At 40.1% G+C, this 26,031-nt stretch overlaps 1 protein-coding gene across 1 annotated transcript; it reads left to right on the plus strand.

The window, feature by feature from the left end:
• The first annotated feature begins 1,388 nt into the window (after nucleotides 1–1,388).
• On the plus strand, nucleotides 1,389–24,637 carry SLC6A19 (solute carrier family 6 member 19). Its single transcript, XM_032182417.1, has 12 exons — nucleotides 1,389–1,590; nucleotides 8,022–8,162; nucleotides 9,995–10,132; nucleotides 11,759–11,940; nucleotides 12,694–12,804; nucleotides 13,563–13,675; nucleotides 15,442–15,570; nucleotides 16,784–16,940; nucleotides 18,219–18,423; nucleotides 20,450–20,609; nucleotides 23,114–23,276; nucleotides 24,428–24,637. Exons 1-12 carry the CDS (start codon nucleotides 1,389–1,391, stop codon nucleotides 24,635–24,637), a joined length of 1,911 nt encoding a protein of 636 aa, XP_032038308.1.
• The last annotated feature ends 1,394 nt before the right edge of the window (nucleotides 24,638–26,031 follow it).

Below are 26,031 nucleotides of genomic sequence, written 5' to 3' on the forward strand. Positions count from 1 at the left end.
CAAGAGATAATGGAGAGCCTTTTTTTTTTTTTTTTCAAGGAAGAAACTAAATCACCTTGCTTTATTTAGCCTGGCAAAACTGGGGCTGAGGCAGTTTAAATGCAGGGATCAGGTCTGCACCGACCTGTAGTTGTCATAAGTACAAATTATTATGAGCTGGTCCTGAATTTAATACAGCTGGATATCATATTTCTTAGAAACAAGAAATAGAAATCAAGCTAGTTTCTTTAAAGTAGAAAGTAGGCATAAGAAATCTGAAGTTCTAGACCAGCTTTGAAATAATGGGGAGTGCAAAAAAAAAATCAATTTAAATTGACGTGATAAGGTTGCAAAGGGATGTTGTGATGTGTTCACCTGCTTCAGAAGGGGCTGGACATACAAGATCCCTTCTAGTTCTTTATGTTAATCTCCCTGTATCATCATAGGTAAGTAGCCTGTAGGGTTTATCTGACAAAATTCTTATGATACACACTGTGTTAGATTTTGTACGTAGTATGCAGCAGCAACTACTTACCTTTTGATAACTGTGAGGTACAGACAGCTGTGTTGTTATGATTGTACTGAAAGAATGCGGACACAAATAGTATCTGCAGTATTTGTTAACCTGTGATTCTTATTTCTTTTTGACCGGTGTATCATAGGGTCAGTGAAAAGGTGAAGGGACCTTTGATTCAAGTCCATTTACAAGATGTTATGTTCTTCAGACCTTGTTCTGTAATGATTAGGGGCCTTAGGGTAAGCAGATTATGCTTATGATTGTAAAGGTCAGATTTTATAATCCCTTTCATTCTCCATCCTTTTTGTCAGGACATTTAATAGAATAAGATCTCTTGCAGAGAAGGAAGAACGTTTCAGTAATTATCACAAAATATACAATTTTGTAAACCTATACTGTGGGAAAACGAGAGTGATGGAGATTCACAATCAGTTTATCTTCATGATAAGAATTAGCATGAAACCTCTATGTTAAGCCTGAGGCCAGTGGAATCACTTTATTCCGTATTTGTTAGTGCTATATATGTATTTAAGTAAGTTTAAACATGGGAGTGGCGAGGGGTGTTTCATGACCTTATAGGTGATTACAGTTTATAGCCAAATTATCTCCTGAATTACATTAACTTAAATCAATGCCTTATAGATGAACAGACTGTTCCATAAAACCTTGGCAGATAAAGCATTAATAAGTGTCAGAGCTGACTTGGTCAATCGAATGATTTGCTGACGCTTCTTTTTACCACAAGTCTGCACTTTCAAGTTTAGTGCCAAAGGTTCACTATATATAGCTGAAGACAGCAAATAGATGGTCTCTTTTTGTGCAGATTTCTAACTAGCTGCCTGCTTCATAAAATCCTTGCAGGGGCAGCTTTTTCAGGCAGGAAACTAAAAACATGGTGAAGTTACAGTTACCCAATCCTGGCCTGGAGGACAGGATACCTTCCCACACAGAACTCGAGGTCCTTGAGAAAGAAGAGGCAGACTCCAGACCAAAATGGGACAACAAGGCTCAGTATATGTTGACCTGCGTAGGGTTTTGTGTGGGCTTAGGAAACGTGTGGCGGTTTCCGTATCTCTGCCAGAGCCATGGAGGAGGTATGTCTTTAATATATCTTAATTAACACCATCTATAACTAGGTTCAATCTCTTTCAGGAACAAATAATAGAATACTTTGGTTAGTACCAGTCAGTTCTTGTAGAGACAGTGATGGTCATCTCTAGAAGACTGATGGAGAAGGTTATTTTGCAGGTTATGAGATCATGTTGCTGACAGGAGAAAAAGGACTGTTTTTATTGTGGGACCCAATCAGTTTTATGCTGTCATGTAAGCGGTATGTTTTCTTAATTTAAAACTGATGCTACTTTACATATATACATACTTACATACATATATAATGTATATTTTAAAATATTAATAATCTACTTGGCAGTATAATTCTGATCAGGACCCCAAAAGATTTTTTCATAATAGGGTTTTCAATGTTTTTTGACTGATCTATTTATCGGCTGTAGTGTCAGTATACATGTAATTTATGATAACAGGAGTAACAGCATGAAAGTAGTTAACTAATTACTTTAGCTGTCATATTATTAAGTCATTTATAATCCAAATATACACTAATTACCACATAACTTACTGTGACACCTTAGGGTTCAGTTCAGGACTGAGTGAACATTATAAAAGATTTGCACCAGGAGCTTTTCATGCCTTCATCAGTTTTCTGAACGTCTATTCTGCTCGCCATCTACTTGCATTTCATTCCAGGATATGCATAAAAAGTCTTTGTTCCTTTGAGGTGTTTGATTCCGAAGGAAAACTTGTGGCTTACATTAAATGTACAAAGAGAAATGTTTGAAAATCGTTCTTCCTAGTTAGAGTGGGGACCAAGGAGGGCTCTGTGGGGAGTTACTGGCACTTTAACTACACGTTATTCAGTTGACGCACTTGAAAGAGAAGATGCTTTTAATTCTAAGATTTTTCTTCCATGGGCTGGCTTTTAGGGTTTGCAGTGCAAACTGGAGGTCATGTGCAGCACTACCTGCTCTTGTAACAAAAAAATTACAAGTCAGACAAGAAAAGTCATAACCTCCATTCTATGTATGACAATTTTCATTTGAAAAAGTGAATGGATAGCTCCAAAATTCATGGCACTTGTTGGCTTTTCAGGTTCTTCTACTTATCCTTAGAAAGTAAACACCCTGTTTCCCCATACTGATTTACAGGCACTCTCCTGCTTTTCCACCTAGCTTTCCTTTCAATCTTGTTCTGGCAGAATGAAATGCAGCTGAAAAAATGAACATCCAGCAAACACAAATAACTTGGTATACCTCATGACTGTCTGACTAATGTCACTGAAGAGATATGCATTGCTCCTGTGTGTATATCACAATATACACTATGTTCTAGTTCATCAATTTCTTTCTCATTATCCAGTGGCTTGTCCCTGCTTATGAACACTAACACAGTTATCTCCTGCTTCTTGCATCCCTAGGACTCTCAGATTTTAGGCAGAAGTTGTGAGGCAGCACACAGCAAGGAAATGACATAGCTGGCTCCAGGATTAGAGTTACTGTACAGATATTTGTCCATGTAGCTGCTTTCCCTATCAATTCTTCTGCAGAACTCCAAAAGCAGTGACTTATTATCACAACATAACGGTGGACATCAATGCCATCTCATGGCTTCTTAGAAAGGACTCCTTATCTTCATCACACTTAAGGATGGAGAGCTGTTGTGCAATCCCTTCTCCCTCCCTGCTGCACAGTGCTCCTCAGTTTCTTCTGCTGGGTCTAAATCCACCTCACCTCCTGCCACCACTGATGTCCTCTCATTACAATTCCTGTTTTTCAACTTCTCCCTTCAATCAGGAAAATAAAAAGCTCTTTGCTGCCTTGTGAAAGAATGGCTTTGAATTAGAACATGTGGCTACCAGTATTGTGAAAACAGATCTTGAAGTTCTTTTTGAAGATATTTTGGTGTTGAGATGCCTTCTATCTAGTGAGATTTTCTGGTTCCTGCATCTCTAATTCCTATTCAGCTGCGTTCACAGCTCCCCATAGGTGCACGTAGTCAGTGCAGCTTGGCATCATACCTGATTGCACAAACAATCTCAGTCTTGCTTCATCTACTTACAGTTGGAAATCCATATTTCCTAGACATTTATACAAATTTTGCCATAGTCTTTGCCACTCAGCATACTGGTCAAGAAGATTAACGCATTGCTCTGGTGCCTTGGGGGTCAGCAGCAGGCAGTATGTGAGAGAAAGCAGGAAGAGAAGAAAGAATGGGGAGATGGACATACAGGCAGCGGGACCATGTTTAAAAGCTGTAAAATACATCATTACCACAGGCAAACTAGATTTCCATATACACACAGTATAAAAGCTACAGTGTTTGCCTCAGTGTTTTCACTAGCATAATGAGATTGAAACTTCCTCCCAGGTGATAGCTCTCTCTGACATTACACATAGCTTTTGTTTAACCTTTATTGAGCAACATGTCATTTAATCAAATGTTAAACATTTTAGTTTCATCCCTGATGAGTATTATTAAAAAAAAAAAAAGAAAGAAAAAAAAAGGTATATTTAATATTTAAACCACCAATTATAAAAAAAAAAAGTCTAAGTCTACAGCTTGCATATGCCTCCAGTAAACTTTGCCACTGCATAAAGGAGAACATTTTTATCTCCATGCATGACATGCTGAATGAAATGACGACAAAAACATCAGAGTCAATGCAGGATAGCTTCCTCACTCTGTATTCCCTTTATGTGAAAGCAATAATATATATTTTTTTCAATTTTAATTTAGAAAATCTTAGATTACACTTAAGCAAAAAATGTGTAATAGCTATGCAGATCTTCAAATACAACGGGTTCTGAAATACAGTACTAAAGCAAGATTAGAATGTTGTATCTCAGCTGTAAGGTCTTCCAACTGGAGAGATTACTCATTATTTATATACATTTCTACAGGGTTCATTGTAATTATTAGATAGGTGACTATAAGAAAGGCATCCTTTCTCCTTTCTGTGGCTGTGCAAAGGTCATGGAGTCCCTTTATCTGATTGCTCTTCAAAGATGTGTCATGCTTAAAGACTTCTTTTATGACATCCTAATAAAAGTACCTCTAAGTATCCTGAGACCTCAGGAAAGCCCTTGAGGTTTATGGAGCACTTGTGGCATGTCCTCTTACCACAGAAGACGGCTTAATTTTAAGAGGTTTGGAGCAATAGATCATGCTGTGCATTTGGAGAGTTATTGTGTAGGGACAGTGCTACTCCTGGATCTCATTATCTTGAAGAGTGAAGCTTGATGTCTACCCAGACTGCTAGAGTTTTGTGAGAGGAGGTGCACTTTGCAGTTAAGACCTGCAAAAATGGCTCAACCATGGAAAAATGGAGCCCGAAACAGAACATCAGTCAGACTGCTTTCTACTTAAAAGTGAAAAGTTGATGCTTTTTTTGTTGTTCGCTTGATTTCAAAAGAAAATGCTTCTAATTCTTCATGGTGAATGACATTTCTTAACCATCTTTGTTCCTAATGGAGATGCATCCCTCTTCTTCATCAGGCCACTGTAAGATCTTTTAGAGACTTGATTAGAAATTCTCTCCCTGATCTTGTTGCATAAGAAAATAAACAGTCTTTATAGTCCTTGTAACCATACCTAATGGAGTTCAAGAATCGTTTGGACAACACTCTTAGATATACGGTTTAACTCCCAGGTTATCCTGTGTGGAGTCAGGAGTTGGACTTAAAGATCCTTTCGGGTCCCTTCCAGCCCAGGATATTCTGTGATTCTGTGAGCCATTGCTGAGGAAGACCTTTACCAGAGAGAAATGAGATTGCTATACAGCAGAGGCCTATCCAGCATCCAAAATGGGAGACAAAAATGAAAGGTCAAGATAGAACATACTTACAAACTTTGTAGGGTCAGGTTGCAGACTCTCAGGAAGAGTCTTGGGCTTCTGGATTAAAACTGACAGAATGCTCTGAAACTCAAATTGCTGATACAAACACGGTCACCTTGCCCTTGTCCCATCTTACTGTCATGAGAGTTTCTGGCCAGAGTGAGAGTTCTGGGAGAGCAACCATGTGCCAGCCTGATACAAGATAGGAGAACATGGCATGTTTCCACCTGCTTCAATCTCCGTGCACTGATAACTAAATTTATCTATGTGAAAAGCCAGAGGCTTTGCGAGTGGATGTTGTCCCACAGACACTCCCATACAGGAGGAAAGCCACCACCAGGGTGTACAGGGATGGATCACAACAGTGAGAGGGCACTTATCACATACACTGCAAAAGTCCTGCAATCTGTGAAAGCAAGAGTAAAACAGCTGGGAGAAGTATTACTTACAGGAATAGGGTGGAGTACCAGCAGAGTACAAGCCCTTTGATGCCAAATCTGTGTGCATTGAGTGTCTGATCAGATGAAGAAAGGCCCTTAAGGGCTCACCAGATCATGTTCCAGCACAGCTAAGCAGGTCCTTGCAGACAAAATGGGTCAGACAGTGAAGTACATTAAGCCTTTTGCATCATTACCAAGGGCTTTAGGTAGTACATGTAGTTCTATTTCCTCAGTTCTAGGGCAGAAGCTAGACCACCATCCTCCATTCCCTTCTGGCATTACAAAATGTCTGCTTTCCTCTGAGATGAGAGAGAACCAGTCAGAGGCTCCTACATCTAACAGGTAGCTGCACCCCACTAATGCAAGGATCTTGTTGCAAGGAATTCACGGTCTCTGGGAAAGGGAAGGGATGCTGAGATATGCAAAGTGGGGAAGAAAAATGGGATACTGTCCTCCTTGGTGACGATGTCCATGTAATCCATCTCCCAAGGTAATATACTGACACAAAAGAAACAGAAGAAGAATCAGTAGAGTTGAAAGTTCAACAAACTTCTCTACAAATAGCAATTCATATTGAATCCTTCAGTTTTTCACTAACAAAAATTATGCCATGAGTCATATTCTTCTGGATCTCCTTTGAAACCTCTCCACTTTGTCAGTCTATATTTTTACAGTGATAGTCAGTTTTTAATGCATGCAAGATGAGACACGTTGATTTTGAAGTATTTTAGATTTTTAGTTTAGTATTAGATATTTAGTTTAGTATTTTAGATATTTAGTTTAGTATTTTAGTTGTTTCTGTGGTGCTAAATGAAATGCTCTAAATAAGTCTGGGAATATCATGTCTATAAAATCCCTTTTGCAACTAGATTCAAAACATGTATTTTTAGTGTATCAGTGGTTAGTCATTCAGATGTGTAGCCTGTGTGTTTTCGAAGTGCTCAGCATTTTGAATAGAGTTTTATGAGTTTAAATGTCAGTACCAATAGTGATTAGCAAATATTTAAAATGTCAGTGAAGGACAGGTGAGTAGCTAGAATTACTTGAGTTCCATAGGAGTGGAAGCAAAAAAAAAAAAAAAAAAAAGCAATAAAACACAGCTGGCTGATTTCAGTATAATAGTGACTGCTTGAAACAACAGTCTTGTTTTTAGCAGACTTCATTAAAGCCCACAGAAAAATAAGAATTTGCAGTATGGATCGTTTCTAAAACTCTGGTGTATATGACATTATGAAGATACCCAATGAAACAGATGAGAACACACTTCCAAACATTAAACTGCCTTGAATTCAAAACTACAGTTTCCATTGTTCAAATTTCCTCTGTCACTTTCTATCTGATTTTCTTTGCATATATGGGGAAAAAGTCAGCAAGTACCCAGTGACAGTTCACAGTGTTTTGCATTTTTTAATATACTTACGTTATTTGCTGTATAATTAGGAAGATGAAGATGTGATGACTGATAACCACAATTTTAATACGTCACAGTCTTCAAGCATTTGACTCTGCTCTTTTGTATTCTGGTGTGGTGTCGTATGTTTTCTCCAAGTCTGAGGAAGATAATAAAGAAACAAAATAAGGAAAAAATGAATTGAAAATATTTGTCCTATACTGACCAGCCTCGTGATACGTAACAAGATTTGAACCCTGAACTTCAGACCTCTCCTACCAAAAAATAAAAACTGTTTAACTCAGCTGTCAGGAAGAGTTACTGGCCATTTTATGGAGACAGCCTTACTGAGACTGGCACCCAGCCCCAGGCTCCTGACTAATCTTTCCAGGCATCTTGCTTAGTTCATTCAACTACTTCATATAATTTGTATGATTCACAATTATAAAACTATAAACTTTCAAAGAAAAAAAAAATGGAAGTTGTGCCAGGAAAGAAATAATATGTCTTCCATTGCCAATCCAAAGGTAGCTCCTTTGGAATTTAACCTTGGGACTGTATAATAATGGTTTATGTTTGCCACTTGGGAAAAATAAGAATTCCTACCTGAAACGTAATGAAGTTTCCTGTATGGTCAATCAGTCAAAAGCATTGTTTAGAAATTGGAGGAGGGTTTCCACAAGTATACCTGCAATTCAGCCACTGTTTGAAAAGCCAGCAGAACTGAAGTTTGTACTTTATTGTAGTATTTCACTGACAGGAAACATTTTTTCTTATCCATTACAGGAGCCTTCATGATCCCTTTCCTGATTTTGTTGATTCTGGAGGGTATCCCCCTGCTTCATCTTGAGTTTGCCATTGGTCAAAGGCTGAGGAAAGGCAGTGTGGGAGTCTGGAGTTCCATCCACCCTACCCTGAAAGGCGTTGGTAAGTCTGAAGAGGATATTAAAGAACACATGAGAAAGCACTTGTCTCTGAACTGATAACCTTAAGAGCACAACTTCAGAATTTTACTGTGGTGTGACATAAAAGATGCCAAGATCTGTTACTTACCCTTTCTCACTAGCTCTCCATTGATAGGTCAGACTAATCATGATAAAGCACTATGAAAATTTTGTGTCCATATTCACAGATACTGTGGGTCCAGTTAAAACCTTTCCATAATTTGACACCAATTTCAGGCTTCAGAGATATTACCATTTGCTATGACAATTTACTGTTTTTACCAGTAGGACAGTCAAGTGTGCCAAAAATTTGTTTTGCAATTCTTCGATGGATAGCTAATAGTTAAATCTTCCTAAGATTGGTCTGTCAGACTCCAACTACATGTAAGGTTACTTTCTTACGTCTGAGAGAAGTACCACACTCAGAGTCATGGAGACAGCATTTTGCAGACTATGCTTCTTCACATCTGTATTAAACTCCTGTGCATTCAAATACTCCATCTAACAATGCGGTAAAAGCTGCTTTATGCAGCTGTGTGGATGACTGAGTGCTGGCACAGGCTGCCCAGAGAGGCCCCGTAGTCTCCCACCCTGCAGATCTCCAAAAGTCACCTGGGCATGGTCCTGGGCAGCCTGCTCTTGGTGTCCCTGCTGGAGCAGGGGTTGGAGCAGGTGACTTCCAGAGGCCCCTGCCAACCTCAGCCGTTCTGTGAGCCTGTGATCACCAGACACCTGAAAGTGAAGAAACGCAGCCAGTTAAGATTGCTGATGGCATCAAATGTGTCTGTAAATCAGTTACAAAAGATATTACTTGTGGAATTTTTCAAGCTTCTTCAGAGCCCAAGAGCCCTCAGGACCTAATCATTAGCATTTAGTCTCTGCCAGAGAAGTCACCAGAGGTTACTCGGGAGCAAGTGGAGGAGGAGAAATACTGGCTCAAATCTCACAGCTTTCCACATACTGTGCCTCCTGACTGCCATAATCCCCTGCAAGAAACACACACCTTTGCAATGACATTGTGGAAGGGGAAGACCATCTGGGTCACATTTAGGCAAAATCCCAAGTTAGTTGAACTTTACATATACCCAGCACCCTGAACTCCCTAAATATGAGAGGGCAAGACTGTGAACAGGATTGTGTAGTGCCTGTAAGGAGTTAACCCACCCATAAAGTTGGCTCCTACATGGGCATCGGCTTCACTCCCAGCGTAGTTTTATGTGGCATATCTATGTTGGAATAACCTGTCCAGCCGTTAGGTAACAAATTCACAGTGATAAAGACTACATCCAAAAGAAATGGTGGAAAATAGAAGGGAAAAGCTATAAACCATGGAATTAGAACAGTGAGGAGGGTAGAAAATTGCTGAGGACCAACAACATAAGGCTCCTACCATGATGCACACCTGTGCCCAGAGATGGGACTTGAGCCCAGTTTCCCCATTTAGTGACAGTGCTCCACTCTGTGCACTGCAAAAGAGTGTTGATTCTGGCCTTAGAGTTCCTTCCTTGAAGCATTAACTTCATTTATTGGCATGTTTTGGAGAAGTGAAGGAGTAAAAGTATGTTTCTTTGTATTGACAGTCTGAAGACAGGAATTATTTTCACGTCCTTGAAATCAAATTTGTTGTAGCTGCTTTAGTATTCTTATATCTGGTTGGACTGATCTTTGTTTGTTTTAATTATTATTTTCTCTCTCTCTCTCTCTCTCTCTCTCTTTTTTTTTTTTTTTTTTTTCTATTTACTATGTTTTTATATGTCTTTATTAAAGAGTGATGAAATTTATATTGTATTCTGATTTATTTATTTTTTTCCCCAGGCATAGCAGCAATGTTTGTATCTTTCCTAGTGGGTTTATATTACAATACTATCATTGCCTGGGTAATGTGGTACTTCTTCAACTCCTTCCAAGAGCCCCTGCCTTGGAGCAGCTGTCCTGTCACTGCCAACAGAACAGGTATATTTTATGAAACACTGTATTTTGTTGCATAACACATTTCTTTATTTCTAGCAACTAGAATAATAGGAACTCTTTCTGTAAGACAACAGTAAGACAAACTAATTTCTTCAGGAATATTGTGCTATTTTAGTATTTATGTTTTTTAAAAATGCATTCTCTATAAAGTACGATCAATATTTAATCTTTGAGGCAAAAATGGACTTTTTAATATGAAACTTCTGAGCTGAAGCCATTGGAACAATTTTGACAGATATGTTTACATAAAGAATATTCACAAAACAGAAGTCTAGCATAAACATTAATGTTTTCCTGATTTAGACAATGTTTCTTCATAACTAACATATGCCAGCCTGAGTGACCCATTGTCTAATAGCACTTCCATGTTTCTTATGTGAGTCATCAGCGCTAGTGATAAAGATTCATGTTTCCTCACATAAGTCTTTCAACCAGGAGTAAAATGGATAATGTGCTATATATATTGGTTTAAAATGGTGCTGAGAATTTCACAGCTATCTGGGAGTCTTGAGTCTTGGAAGTATCTGCATATCGTAGTCAGGTTCCAGCATTCCTGTCCAGTTGAGCGGAAAATAATGGAAATTATTTATAAATATGTGGGAGGGAATGTAAAGCTTTTGGCTATACAAGTATATGTCTGGCAGATGCCAGACACTGCCTTTCATCCACACAGTGGCAATAAACTCCAGTCCCTGTTTGCTCCCTCCCACCTCTTCTCCAACAGCCCTTTAATTGCGTATTGAAAAGAAAAAGAAAAACTGCACAAAAGTGTATAGAACAGGTTGTTCCCATGGCTCAGGGAGCGGCTCTTGGGAGCCATGCTCCTCTCCTCCCAGCATCTGGACAGCAACACTTCACGTAAGGGCAGGCCAGGGCAGAATACTGCATGGGTCAGCGCCTTGCAGGCAGCTGAGAATTCAACCTAAGGCGACAAGACCTTGAACGATGCCCCACAAAACAGGAAGGCGAAGAAAGTATTGCTGATCAGAGCAAGGAGGTGAAGAGTCGTCCGACTGTGGGAGGCTGTGAGCAGGAGCATGGGCTCCACCAGGCAGGACACAACAGGGTGTGTATGAAAAGCCCAATGCTGTTTTCTTTGGTTTTGTTTTTGTTTGAGATGAGGTGGGAAGAGTGCACAACCATTGAAAAACATCTGCCTAGCTACTTTTCCTCTACTTAAAAAAAAAATAATCCATTCAATAGACATGTATGTGGAAAAAAACTCAGAAGTCCTCTCCACATTCTCCTTGGCCCAAGAGGATTCTAACTTTTTTGTAGGAAAAAAGAGAATTTGTACAGAAAGAAGAGTCTATGAGTGAGCCTCAAATAATTTATCTGCTTTATCTGAATTAATAGAAATAACAATATCATCTGTTTCCCTGTTAAAAATATTTTTTAGGAATGTTGTTTAACATGTTCTCATTTTCTCATTAACTCATTTTTTTTTTCTGTGAAACCAGCCTCTAGGGATCTGAAATCTGACAAGAACAAAATCACTAGCATTATGTAATATAATTTTGAACACCTGTGTTTATTTTTTAACTTTTTTTTTTCTTTTTTTCAAGCAAATAGAATAAATATAGAATGACAATTGTTTCATGTTTACAGGTTACATAGAAGAGTGTGCCAAGAGCTCCCCTGTGGATTATTTCTGGTACAGAGAAACATTAAACACTTCCACTTCTATTGCGGATTCAGGCAGTATACAGTGGTGGCTTTTGCTATGTTTGACATGCGCATGGGGCGTACTGTACGTGTGCACAATCAGAGGCATTGAAACAACAGGAAAGGTACTCTACTTTGTTTTATACAAAACAGATGGTATGCTGCTGTGATTCCTTATTCGTACAGACCTAATCATGCTGTAGAAACTGCCTATTTCTTGGGTGAAAGCGTGTCTAAAACTTCAGGTGTCATCACCGGGAATGATTTTTGGAGAAGGAAGCTGAATGAAATGGAATTTGATTTGGTGTAATTTGGTTTGATTTATGTGCACGTTGCTGTGAGCAGGTCAGCTTCCTTGTCCTTACAGATCTTAGCAGAACACTCTTTAATTATTTATATCCTCACATTAACACGGGATCAAGGTACTTGTCTTTCTGCTATTACTATTCTCTTCAAAACATACATATACGATTTACTTGGGTTTGTGCTAGCCCTTAATACTCTCTGCACAAGTAACCAATGTTCTGCTGTCCAGAGATGCCCTAAGATCCCATCCTTGCGTTGGCAGCATCAACCAGATATCAGGGTGTAGATTATTTTCCATGTTGCTTTTGAATGATCTAAGTTGAATTTCGGCAATGACAATTTGTCTTAAGTAGAGCACTATGACTGTAAAAGTATTGTCAAAATATACTCACATGCTATTTCTCCTGAGCATAGTTTTCTGTAGTATGTTGATTGCAACTCATTTGAAACTTGCCATTATTGTTTGTTAATCACCACTCCTTGTTCATTCCCCTCACTTCTTCCCTTTGGTGCTATATTTATTGAAGTGCTTCATTGTATTTAACTGTTGTATCTACATGCTCCTTGTGCAGGCTGTGTACGTAACATCAACTCTCCCGTACCTTGTGCTCACCATTTTTCTAATCCGTGGCTTGACACTGAAGGGATCAGTCAATGGGATTGTGTATCTCTTCACTCCCAATGTAAGTCACAGCCCGTCCCTTACTGAAACATGATGTAGCTCTCTCTGTAATTAGTATCTGAGTAAAAATGAATCCTCTCAGGGGTGTTTTTCTAACTATCCCTCAGACTTCTTTAAAACCTTGATTCTGACAGGTGAATCTTTCTTCACATTGGATATAAAATGCACAGATGTACAAATACTTTCTCCCAACCATCAGTATCTGTTATAAAAGATACAAGGATCATTGCAGAGGGATGCAAGGAAGTTATTTTAAGGGAGCTTGCTTTCTTTTCCTGGGGTGCTGTGTATTCTAGCTATGGACAGTTATGGTCTCTAACTATAGAGCACCTGTCACAGAGCTGGGAAGAGAACCCACCTAGTCAATATGGCTATATAAAAGACCTAGGAGAATGGTGTAACTATACAAGAGTTTTTAAGCAAAATTAAACGAATTTTCATCTTCCATGAGCAGACCTCTGAGTGGTCATTGCTAATGCTAAACAACAGAAACCTTTTTCTGGAAACAGGCATGGCAGCTGCCAGCTATGGAAAGTAATTTCTTTATCAATTTTCAAAATACTTGCAGAAAACCTACAGGTTTTCTTTTTGAAAACAATTAAGTTTGCCAAAAGTGCTGAACTTTTGTTTTTAACACTCCTCAAAAATGGTAAGTTCTGCACGACCAATATTCTTCTTTTAATTATTGTTTTAAATTCTTCATAATCAGTGTAAATAGCCATGGTATATAATCTTAAAGCTGTATATCTGATACCTCAGGTTACTGAGCTGGCTAACCCAGTGACGTGGCTGGATGCGGGTGCTCAAGTGTTTTACTCTTTCTCCCTGGCCTTTGGAGGCCTCATTTCATTCTCCAGTTACAACTCTGTTCAGTAAGTATCCAGACGAAAACAAAATCTTTTATGAATATTTCATTCTTTCAAATGAAGCCTGTCCATTCCTGCTCCATCATTAGTCAGTAATTACCTGTGACAGGTACACCATCCCCTCAAACAGGTAAGGCACAGCTCATCTTGCTGATCCTAGCTCTCATAAGCCAAGATTTCAGGTCCCAGTGCTGGCTGGCTTCCTGCAGAAAGATGGCATGGGTCAGGCTGGAAAGAAGGAGCCTGGCTACCTGCCACTAGGAGCTTCCTGAGCAGGGCTGCTCAGCATGTGGTGTTGTTATTCGTCTCCACACTGTTGGAGCCGGGTGATGTTACAAGCGTTTCAAAGCAATTAGCAGAGTGTGGCTTAAATCTTTGCTTTAGGGATTGGCAGATATATCTAGACATTTTAAAATTAAAATTCAGTTGCTTCCTTTATGTGTGTGATCAGGCCAGGGAAGAGATGGAGTACCGACTCCCTTCACCCAGGACTGACCCAACAAGCAAATTACCTCCAAAATTTTTGGAACAGTGACCTATCCCTTCAGCATTCTCCTTTTGAAAGATAAACCGTGTGTCATTCCCTTAACCTAATATTATTGACAAATGTCTCCAAATTAAGTTTCAGATATCTAGTTTGGTCCCACTCATAACAAGGAGGAGCTTGAGCATCTCACTTTCTCTAAGAGAAAGAATTATTTTAATCAAGCCTGCCATTGACAATCTCATGTTACAGTGGAAAAACTGACAACAGAGCACAGAAAAAAAAAAAAAAAAAAAAAAAAAATCAATTCAATGCCCTCCACCCCTTATAAATCTACTTGCAAAACTATGAATCAGGAAAGGTCACAGTGCCACAAGTCTTTGTTGGCTTTCCCTCAAAGGTGATCATAAAATTATACGTGACAACATCAAATTACTCTGAAGAGTCTTGCCTTGCCCAAGAGAAATACAATATCTAGAGCTTTACAGCCTTCTAATAAAACCATTAACTAATTTCATATTGATTTTTTATCTTCTCTCTCAGATGAAAGTCTTTTTCTGGCTCTGCAGTTTTTCCATCTCAGCACAGATACTTTGGCAAGAAATATCTGCAGCAAAAAAGTCTCTACAAAGCAGTTTAGCTTTCTCAATGGAATAGGCAGCCTGTCTGACCTTGCCAGCATAACCTTCCCATAGTATTTCCAAAGATTGCGGCATTTTGAGCCTTTTTTTTTTTTTTCCATCAGTCAAACAAAACTGTTCCTAAATAGTCTTGGCTACCACAGCTTCACTGTACCGCAGTTTTATAAAAGCTTTTGTACACTTTTTCCTTTTGAATGAGTTCAAACCCAAATCTTTCACCCCGCAGCAGAATAGCCCAGCTGCTAAGATACAGACTATGCCAACAGGTGTGAGAACACATGCATTCTAGGCACAAAAACAAGACATACTTTTTTTTGCCCCTCCTGTTTTAATCTCCACAAGACTGTGAAAAAAAAAAAAATAAAAAAATAAAAAAAAAAAGAGGCAATTATTCCTTATTCATAGGATTATTTGAGAAGATTGAAGATTAAAAAAAAAAAAAAAAGGAAGAGCATAGCTATTAAATTGCTTCAGGCACCAAGTTTTAATTCACTGAATCTTAACAGCTGTACTTGAATATTGTTAGAGGGCATATTGATGTACCTATGCATCTGCAGACTACTTTTTTGTTAGTCTTGGTAGCAAGCTTTTAGTATTTCTTTTGTGAACGTGCTTGAAATCCATTGTTTCTTCTCTCTGAATTGCAGCAACAACTGTGAGAAAGATGCTGTGATTATCTCAGTGATCAATGGTTTCACATCTGTCTATGCAGCGACTGTCATATACTCCATCATTGGATTCAGAGCCACAGAAAGATACGATGACTGTTTTGACAGGTAAGTGAATGAAAAAGAAAAAAAAAAAAAAAGAATATACAGATGTTTGTTTGGCTGAGGCAGTTCTCTTAGTCTGATGATAATGCTTTTGTCGTTTCTGAACAATTACAGCTCCTGACCCACATGGTATCAGACCACCCATTACTCCAGAAAATCAAAATCATCCCACAGGGGGTGAAAATTGTTTGTGCCACCTTATTTCCTACAAAGATGTCACATAAGCAAGCATATTTTACATTATTCTCTGGTGTTTCCAAAAGTAATAGGGGAGGAAGACGTTCCATATTTTAATGTTTGTTTGTTTGTTTTTTCGTAGTTGTTGTTGTTTTCCTGGAACAGTTATTTCAAGTATAACTGCAGTTAATGTGCAATTTCTACCAACATAAAGGCAGGTTCAGTTCATGATATATTGTTTTATTAAAACATGCTAGAATATCTATAGTTTTAGTGTGAAATGAAATAACACAATACTGGACACATCTGGATTATAGTGTGGACACTTCAGCCACTGCTAGTGACTCTGCATACTACATGGAGAAATTACCCAGTCATTAATCTTCTCATTTTAATTCATTTAATGAATTCCTACCACCTACTGGAAAATTGTCTAGAAACTTTACTAAAAATTACAGCAATCACAATAATCTCTACCTGCTGAGCTGATGTATGGCTTGAATGCAATATATGCTGTGTCAGCCTTGTGTTTAGGTTGCCTCCTGTAGAGATTAAATGCTTGGGTGTCACAGAGGTGCCTAATTTTAACAGAGCAGTTCAGACTCCATTCTCAGCTGGGCTGCCAAACCCTGCAGGATCTGGTCTAGTTCCTCCTTACTCAGCTGGGAAAGTCCATGATAAGAAACTGCAGGCACCTTCCGTGTCCCCAGAAGCTTTCCAGTCTGAACTGCTGAGTGTTTCCCTTTGCAGTGCAAATGGGGGCACCCAGCTGCTGCACAGGCCCCCCAAGTGCCCGATCCATTTAGCCGTGGGCTGTGTCTTGAAAGACAGCATTGGGCTCACCTTGGAAAAAGAAAGAAAGAATTGCACTTGCACAAAACTGCTGGACTTTCTGATTTCATAATCCGATCCTGAGCAATAGAAGCATTGCTTCCTTTGAATAAAAGGCATTGTGTTCTTAACAACTTGCGGATCAAAATGAATCCTGATGCTGCTTACAAATAAATAATTTCAAAGTACTTGTATTTCACTTTTACAGAAACATTCTCACCTTGATGAATGCATTTGACTTGCCAGAAGGCAATGTAACCCAAGATAACTTTGAACAAATGCAGCAGTTATGCAACATGACTGATCCAACGATTTTTGCAAGCCTTAAGTTTGAAACCTGTGATCTGAAAACTTTCTTGAATGATGTAAGTTGTACACCCTAGCTCATATCAATACCATTAATACTGTAGAAACTATAACAACATTTTTTTGACTGTTTTTCATCATGAGTGTGGGTTTTTTTTGGTTTGTTTCTACACAGTTTGTTTCTATACTGTTGGAGCCCACTGACTAAAGTTTTCTTAGAATGCCCTTGTATTAAAGAATTACTTCTGTTTATCCCATATAATATCATTTTGCTTTTGAGGAGATAAGCAGTTTAATTCCTCTGATAAGTACTGGCAATATGTCAGAAAAGAACCTGAACACACAAGTGCTCCAGGCTGACCTGCTATTCCTGGCTAAACAGAGGCAGGCGTTTCTCTGCAATTACCTGGTTGCAACTGTGGTGGGAAAGAAAATACAATGAGAAATAAGGGAGAGACTCCCAGAGGGAGGCAAGCCCTGCCCTGATCAGTACAGGTGCGCCACTACACAGGAAGGATGAACCTTGACATGGGGGTTAAAAGAAACGGTACAAGAAGGATTTGTGACTAAATCCATATACCTGGGATATTTTTAAAACATATACATATATATACTTATATATATATATATATATATATATATATATATATATATATATATATATGTTGAAAAGGTGGGGAATTACAGATCAATACAGGTATCTATAAAATCCAGAGGACTGGAAACGTTGGCTCAGCCTCTTCAGACAGGACAGCCCGTTCTGGTACCTCACAAGGCATTACACACAGCAGGGAGCAGATGCACAGCAGATTCAGACTTGCTGCCAAGCTGGCATCCAGAGTCCTGAAATTTTGATTTTATAGGCTAAGCAGTATTGTCACATCTTTTCTATTGCAAGCAACATGAATATATTGAAAAATGAAATCATAACTCAGAGTGTCTTCTGGCACACATGATGTACAAACTACTCTCCTACCACTAATAATTTTTTGTTGTTGTTGTTTATATAACGCTTTGACAGTTTGTCATTGCTACCATTTTCCACCACAGTCTCACTTAGTGGTAGTGCTTTATGGATGGCAGAACTATGCTAGGATAAACAGCCAATCAAGGGTAAAATGGTATCACACAGCTTTTTCATTTTCAGTTCCATGAAATAGGATTTGTATTATAATTACAGTAAATACACTGCTGCATTGGGAGGTCTTTGTGGAAACAAAAAGCATAATTATTGTGATGTGGTGTAGTATACACCAACTCTAGTGAATACAGATGTAAATTTAAAGTCTGTGTGAGTTAGTGAGCCTAATTTTTGGAGCTTCTGAAACCTTCCACAGGGAGTTGAAGGAACTGGATTAGCCTTTATTGTCTTCACTGAAGCTATCACCAAGATGCCTGTCTCACCTTTGTGGTCCATCCTCTTCTTCATCATGCTATTCTGCTTGGGTTTGTCATCTATGTTTGGAAACATGGAAGGTGTGCTTGTACCTTTACAAGATCTTAATGTTATACCCCCTAAATGGCCTAAGGAACTCGTTACAGGTAAGTGCTTTATCAGAGACAAGTGATGTCCACTCCCACCTCTTCAATGAGTAGTTTATATGCTACAAAAGGCAGTATTAATCACGTGGAATAATGGCAAGTTTGTTCTAAAATTCATAGGATCATAGAAGTGTTTGGGTTGGAAGGGACACTAAAGATCATCTTGTTCCAACCCCCTGCCATGGGCGGGGACACCTCCCACCAGACCAGGCTGCCCAAAGCCCCATCCAGCCTGGCCTTGAGCACCTCCAGGGATGGGGCATCCACAGCTTCTCTTGGCAGCCTGTGCCAGTGCCTCACCACCCTCTGAGTGAAGGATTTCCTCCTAACATCTAATCTCCCCTCTTTTAATTTAAAACCATTCCTCTTTGTCCTATCACTATCTGTCTGAGCAACAAATCAGTCACCATCTTTTTATAAGCCCCCTTTAAGTACTGAAAGGCTGCAATGAGACCTATCCGGAGCCTTCTCTTCTCTAGGCTGAACATCCGCAACTCTCTCAGCCTCTTTTCACAGGAGAGGTGTTCCAGCCTTGTGGCCCTCCTCTGGACCCACTCTAACAGCCCCACATCCTTCTTGTGCTGGGGCCCCAGGCCTGGATGCAGCACTACAAGTTGGGGCCTCTCAGGGGCAGAGCAAAGGGGCACAATCCCCTATCTCCCTCCACCTGCTGGCCACCCCTCTGTTGATGCAGCCCAGGATGCAGTTGGGCTGCAAGCATTCACTGTTGGATTGTGTCAAGCTTTTTGTCCACCAGAAACCCCAAGTCCTCTACAGGACTGCTCTCAATGAGTTCTTCTCCCTGTCTGTGCTCATGTCTGGGATTGCCCCAACCCAGGTGCAGCACCTTGCTCTTGGCCTTGTTGAACCTCATTAGGTTCACCTGGGACTACTTCTCAAGCTTGTCCAGGTCCCTCTGGACGGCATCCCTTCCTTCTGTTGCATCAACTACACCACTCATCTTGGTGTCATCTGCAAACTTGCTGAGGCTGCACTTGATCCCACTGTCTATGTCACTGATAAAGATATTAAACAGTACCAGTCCCACGACAGACTCTTGAGGGAAACCAATCATCATGGGCCTTGTCGTGGTTTAACCCGGCTGGCAGCTAAACACCACGCAGCCGTTCGCTCACCCTCCCCCCTCCCTCTCTGGGACGGGGGAGAGAAATGGAAAGTGAAGCCCGTGAGTTGAGATAAAGACAGTTTAATAAGACAGGAAAATAATAATAATAATAATAATAATAATGATACAATGGTGATAATACGAAAGTAATAATAGTATGTACAAACAAGTGATGCACAATGCAATTGCTCACCACCCGCTGACCGATGCCCAGCCTAACCCCGAGCAGTCCGGCCCCCTCCCCCCGGCTAGCCACCCCTATATATTGTTTAGCATGACGTCAGATGGTATGGAATACCCCTTTGGCTAGTTTGGGTCACCTGTCCTGGGTCTGTCCCCTCCCAGCTCTTACTGCACCCCCCAGCCTGCCCGTTGGCAGGACAGAGCAAAGGCTGAGATGTCCTTGGCTTAGTATAAGCACTGCTCTGCAACAATTAAAGCATCGGGGTGTTATCAGCACTCTTCTCATTCTAAGCCAAAACACAGCATTCCACCAGCTACTAGGAAGAAAATTAATTCTGTGCTAACTGAAACCAGGACAGCCTTCACCTGGACATAGAGCCATTGACCACCACTCTCTGTGTGCAGCCATCTAGCCAGTTCCTTATCCACTGACGTGCATTTTCCTCAGGCAAGCTTTCTGCAAGGCAAGGTAGCTCCACAGCAACAACAGAGGCTTCCCTGATTGCCTGAACATGGCTGTGATGCTCTGAGACAAGCAAATCAGTACACCTGAGGAGCTCAGAAATCTGCCCAGTTTCACTTGGTTTTGTTTGAATGGTTGGGTTTGGTTCGGTTTTGTTGTTGTTGTAGTTTGTTTGCTTGTGTTTTTTGTTTGTTTGTTTGTTTTATTCTTTCTGTGTCTAAACCTACTGTTTTCTGTTGTTTTGTCTTTCACAGGTCTCATCTGTGCAGGGTCCTACTTGATAGCTTTTATTTTTGTCCTGGCGTCTGGTAATTACTGGCTGAGTTTGTTCGACAGTTTTGCTGGCTCTATTCCTTTGCTAATAATCGCATTTTGTGAGATGTTTTCAGTTGTCTACATTTACGGAATAGACAGGTATGAAAGAAAGTTAAATTTCACTAGAAAATAGCATGTAAATAGAGTGGTTGTCTAGCTGCAATCTTGCTACAACTCAATGCACACTGTTTCCGTTAGAGAAATTTCTAGAATTATGCAACTGTAGTTTAGGGTGGCTTATATGATTTAGGTTTCTAAAATAGATCTCAACAAGAAAAAAAGATGATTTGTTAAGGATTTGATGGGGATTTTTGTTTGTACATGAAAGCTTTCCACTTTTCTGTTAATACGCTGTGACAGATAATGCTCTATAACAGCCAGCTGAAATAAGCACATCCCTAAGGTACGGAAAGAGAATATTAAGCATTACCAAGTAGCCTAGAGTAAAATAATATGAGTGCAAATAATTTATTTTTAAAATAAGCTTTGTTATATACTTATTTGCAACAATTATATAAATGCCACTATAACTCACTTACAGTGTAAATATGGTGGCATTCACAACAAACCCTCTTCAGAATAATTACATGAAGTATTTAATTAGCAGAAGCACAGTACAAGCACACTGAGCCAAAAGCTTAAAACACAGGTCTGTTCCAGGAATGTTTAAAATGAGTGCTAGATGATGTTGTGCAAAGCAGGCATCCTTCTGCAGGTTGTAGATATCGTTTTACAACAGGATGCAAATCCAAGGCTACGGAGATATGCTCCTCTTGTGTTTAGGACTTTATCTATTTTAGCAGTGAGTAATTCTCCTAACAACTTTTTAGAGATGTAATAAATCCACCTTTTAGAGATGTAATTTCTCCACCTTTCCATTCATAATTAATATGAAAATATTATGGGGACCTTCAACCACCTGTAGCTGCTGCTTGAGTCTGTGCCAGCCCTCTGGCTGTGCAGCTCTTGGCAATGGGGTGACGGACCTCTGGCCCCTGCTCCCATACATACGGTTTGATACCTGAGGAGGTACGAGTCTGTTTAGGTAAATTAGGTGAGCACAGAGAGGACCCTGGTGAAAGAAGGCTTACTTTAATTTAGTAAGGACAGAAAAGTCTCGTTTGATCACTTTTCCTTCCTCTTAAAATCAGAACACTTTACACAGACAAACTAAAACTATTCCCAGGATATAAACATGGGTCTAGGCCGTTGTGGGACTGATTCAGATGGGAGCTTCAATGCCAGCCTTTAATGTCCCACTTTAATGGCCACTACATGTCCCTGCAGATGGTATCTGTATTTCCTGTAGAGTGGTTGGAGGCGGTGGGGCATTTCAGAGGGCTGGCAAAGGGCACCAGCATGGTGGTGGGAAAAGTGAGGACAGGGAGATGCTCTCAGCTTGTCAGGGCTGCCCCAAGGTGGTGTTATCTGCTCCAGAGGAATGTCCATGATCTGCTTCTCAAGATCTGAAGAAGAGTCACTGGTAAAATGGTGGCTCTCCTGGCAGAAGGAGGACTTGCGAGTTATCCATGACAGGAACTGGAACATGGAGCTCCTCTTTCCCCACCTCAACTCCACTGCCACATCCTACCCATTCTCTCCTGCCTCCAAAGTCTTGGGTTGCCCATAGGATGTGGCCCTGCCTTGGCAGGAGCAGTGAAGGGTGCTCTTTCTGCTTCTTCCACAACTGGCAGACAGAGCAGAGCACTCCACACAGAGGGGCAGAGGGCATTTATTCAGGGAAAAGGAGGAACCTCCTCTAGCTCAACATTGCATGGTTGGTGTTCACCACCTTCACAGGGCTGCTGAGAGGTACAGCACAGCATGCTGCTTCCTTGGGGCTTGCCCATGGGACTGCATCAGGTAAAACAACAATAGAAGCCCCAAACTGCCAAACTAATTTTTATTCAGGCACTGTGTGCACGTAGCACTTGTAGGGGTCATAAACTAGATTCAGGACAATATCACTTGCAATGCAGAGTTGGATTCTTCCTGTGGAGACATTTTTGTCCCATTCTTCCATTGTGCACTCTGTGCTTAACCTAAATGACACATTTCTAGGTGTCCTTCATGAAACAAACGTAAAGCTAAATATTACTTCAGTAGTCAGCCTGAAAAAACTGGTAGAAATCCAAATTAAACAAGCATTATTTATAGAATCTAATTTTTAAATTTGCTCCAATTTGCTTCCTCTTAATATTGTGTCAATTCTTTTAATTGATGCAGTTCTGAGATGCTTACAAAAATTCTAAAAAACTGTAACATATTATAGGGAAACTCTGTCTACACTGATTCTTTCTTGCTGGAACTACTTCGTATATAGCTCACAGAATTGTTGAAGAAAGTACATTTCTGGAACTAATTTTCCTGACTTACTTCTGGGAGCTATGAGTTAGAAACTTTTAGCATGGTTACGGCAATATCTGCCTAAATTCACACTGCTGGGGCTTACCTCCTGATGTCATTGCCAGTCCTGACACAGGGACCAAGGCAAAGTCCGAGGAAGCACAGCTAGGTGTCATTTGAACTTTCCTGCTTCTGAGCAGGCAGCCTTTGATCCTTTCCTGTTTTTATGGCTCTGAACTTCCTGTTTTCGTCCCTAGGTTTAACAAGGATATTGAGTTCATGATTGGACACAAGCCCAATATCTTCTGGCAGGTTACCTGGAGAGTTATCAGCCCTCTCATTATGTTAGTTATCTTCTTCTTCTATTTTGTGGTGAAGGTCAATGAAGAACTGCTCTACAGTGTCTGGGATCCTAGCTATGTAAGTATATAAAACCAACTCATTTATTCAGAATTACTGGATATATTCTTCTTTAATTCCAGAGTCATATTAATTTCCCACCTGAAACAGGTTGCAGGTAAAAAAAACTTGTTACAAAACATAAAGCCATAAAAAAAATAACACTTAGAAAAATAAGTCCTGATTTGTACTGCCTACAACTGATACACAGCAACACCTGAGCAGCTTTTCTAAATTGGGTAAAGCCCAAACATTAATCCAGTTGTCAGGTAAAACTGGAACAGGACCACTTAAACAGACATCAGTTCCATGGTAGGGGTTATAGAAGAGCTGGAAATGTCACAACCTTTCTGTGTTGACAAAAGACCAAGTCTGTGAAGGCATTTTGATATTGCATGTGTTTCCATGTGCATTTAAGACCATGGAACTGGAGTAGTGCTGGTTACTCAACGCTAACAGAATAAATTAATATTCTCCTACCCAGATTTCTTCTTCGCTCTTCCAAGTATACTTGCATCATTTGAATTGTAATTAGGGTAATAAATTACCTACTTTTCCTTTCCTCCCCTTGAAGAATAATAAGCTATATGTGGTACCAGGGAGGGCATAACAAGACAAAGGAAGGGGATGCATCATTTTCCCCAGGACCTCATCTCTTCTTCCCTGCCTACCTAGCTCTGATTTTTTGCTCTCTAGCCTTATAAAAGTCAGCATTCTTGGGGCAAAGCCAGACATACAACATGTTAAATTTGCGAAGGTCAACTTTTATTTTAATAAGACAGAGACAGAGAGAAAGGAAGATGGGGAAAATGGGGCTGCCTCTCCCTCCTCCACCAGCTCCATTCCTCAAAACCCCAATGGTGCTCCCACACCCTGCTCTCAGCCTGCCTGCCCACGGGCTATTTGGCCACCAAGCCTTGATTCCCCTGCAGCAGTCCCTGCTCCTCACCGTATTTCTTCTCCCCATTGCTTCTAAGAAAAAAAATAAATCCCAAATGGCTAAGACTGCAAAACCTTGAGCTGGAAGCTGCTCTGGAAGCAGCAAATGGCTGTTCCCTGTGTCTAGCTGCTGCTGTGGTTCTGTTTCTGTTCTATTAAAATACTGAACAAGTACATGCTCGTGGGTATATTCTCCACATGGCTTCCTACAGCTTGCTTGTTTGTTCTTTCAGGAAGAGTTCCCGAAAACACAGAAGGTTGGATATCCCAATTGGGTGTATGCTATTATTGTAATACTTGCCGGTGTGCCAAGTTTGGTCATCCCCGCCTTTGCCATCTACAAAGCCATCAGAAATTGCTGTCAGAAGAAAAAGGATCGCACAGGCCTTATAGGCGCCACGTCTGAGACTTCTGTCAATGGAAACTTAAAGAATTCAGCATAAAGCCCTGTAAAAATATGAAAGAACGCCTTGTTAGTGAAGAAAGGAAAAAAGATTTTCTTTAAGAATCCAGAATTAATTTTGTTGCCATAAAAGGATAACTGTGTGCTGTTTCCAGGTAAATATTTGTTCTCTTAACAATGCAATGCTCTGTGAAGAGGTAATAGCTTGGATCCTGGAAGCAAAATGTCTACCTTTGCGAGTGATGGGAGCACCAGGCCAAATCCTTTATCCTGCTTCTGGTTTTGAAGCCAGCTTGTTTGAAACTGTCTTGGAGGTCTCTGTCTGCAGATGCACTGCGCTTGGCAAGCCATAAGTGACTCTTCCATGTCCGATCATTCTGGTTGGGTTACCAATCTGAAGGGTAATTTTATACTGACTTCTCTTGCACCTTAAATTGTTTTTACTTTACATGCCACCGTGTTGCACAAAGCCACCAATATTATATCTCATACAGAAGTTGAAAATATTTAATAAAAAAACATTTCTAAGTATGGAAATGAGAGTTTGATTTGTGTATTTTTTATATATATATATATATATTATTAATTGCACACAGGCACTCACACACCTACCTTGACATTGTTTTGTGCTTCACATTTCCATGTGATGCAGGAGAGGTAAGTCAGCAGTCCCATTCCTTACGTGGTCTCTGGAGAGAGAAAGTAGCAGCACAGAGAGAGTGGTCAAGCATTGGAACAGGCTGCCCAGGGAAGTGGTGGAGTCTCCATCCGTGGAGGCATTTAAGAGACATGAGGACACGGCACTAAGGGACATGGTTTAGTAGTGGGACTTGGTGATCTTGAAGGTCTTTTCCAACTCTACATCGATTCTAGAGTATACCTTTACAGTGTATCTACACCAAATTGAGGTGTTTTTCCTACTGAGAAAAAGCTCAGCCGCTGAGAATGGACTGAGCTGAGCCTGAAGCAGTTGGCTGCAGGTGGCAGGGATGGAGGTGAGCGTGCTGCTTTCTGTGGCATGTACTGAAGTGGTTTGAAGTGCAAAACAGCAAAACCCCGGTATTTTGGACAGAAAACAAACAAAAAGAAGTCATTCTCACAGGCTTTCATTTGAAGGCAAGCACTCAGCTGTTACATTCCTCAGTAACTATTTAATGAACAATAAAAATAGTCACTTGGGACTCATTGACAGGTGGGAAGTGATTAACCTCAAGAAGTTGTGGTGAAAATGGACTGGATTCTGATATCCAAATGTATGTGGTCTTGTCCAGAGCAGAGTCCTGCCTTGGATTTGCTTGGGAACATAACCAAGAGAGGTTTGAAATTTCATATCAAAAGATAAGAGCTTTTATTTATTTTAAGAACTAGCAAATAGATAGCCAGCTAGCTGCTTTAACACCTGGCATTTCAAACCAGAAGAGGTGCTCTGCAGCA

Source organism: Aythya fuligula, chromosome 2, assembly GCF_009819795.1.
Source record: "Aythya fuligula isolate bAytFul2 chromosome 2, bAytFul2.pri, whole genome shotgun sequence".
In the NCBI taxonomy this organism is placed as follows: domain Eukaryota; kingdom Metazoa; phylum Chordata; class Aves; order Anseriformes; family Anatidae; genus Aythya; species Aythya fuligula.

Coding starts and splice junctions, on each gene's coding strand:
- SLC6A19 (XM_032182417.1), top strand. CDS start 1,389: ATGGTGAAGTTACAGTTACCCAATCCTGGCCTGGAGGACAGGATACCT. Junction 18,424..20,449: donor GCCTAAGGAACTCGTTACAG/GTAAGTGCTTTA, acceptor TGTCTTTCACAG/GTCTCATCTGTGCAGGGTCC. Junction 23,277..24,427: donor GTGTCTGGGATCCTAGCTAT/GTAAGTATATAA, acceptor TTGTTCTTTCAG/GAAGAGTTCCCGAAAACACA.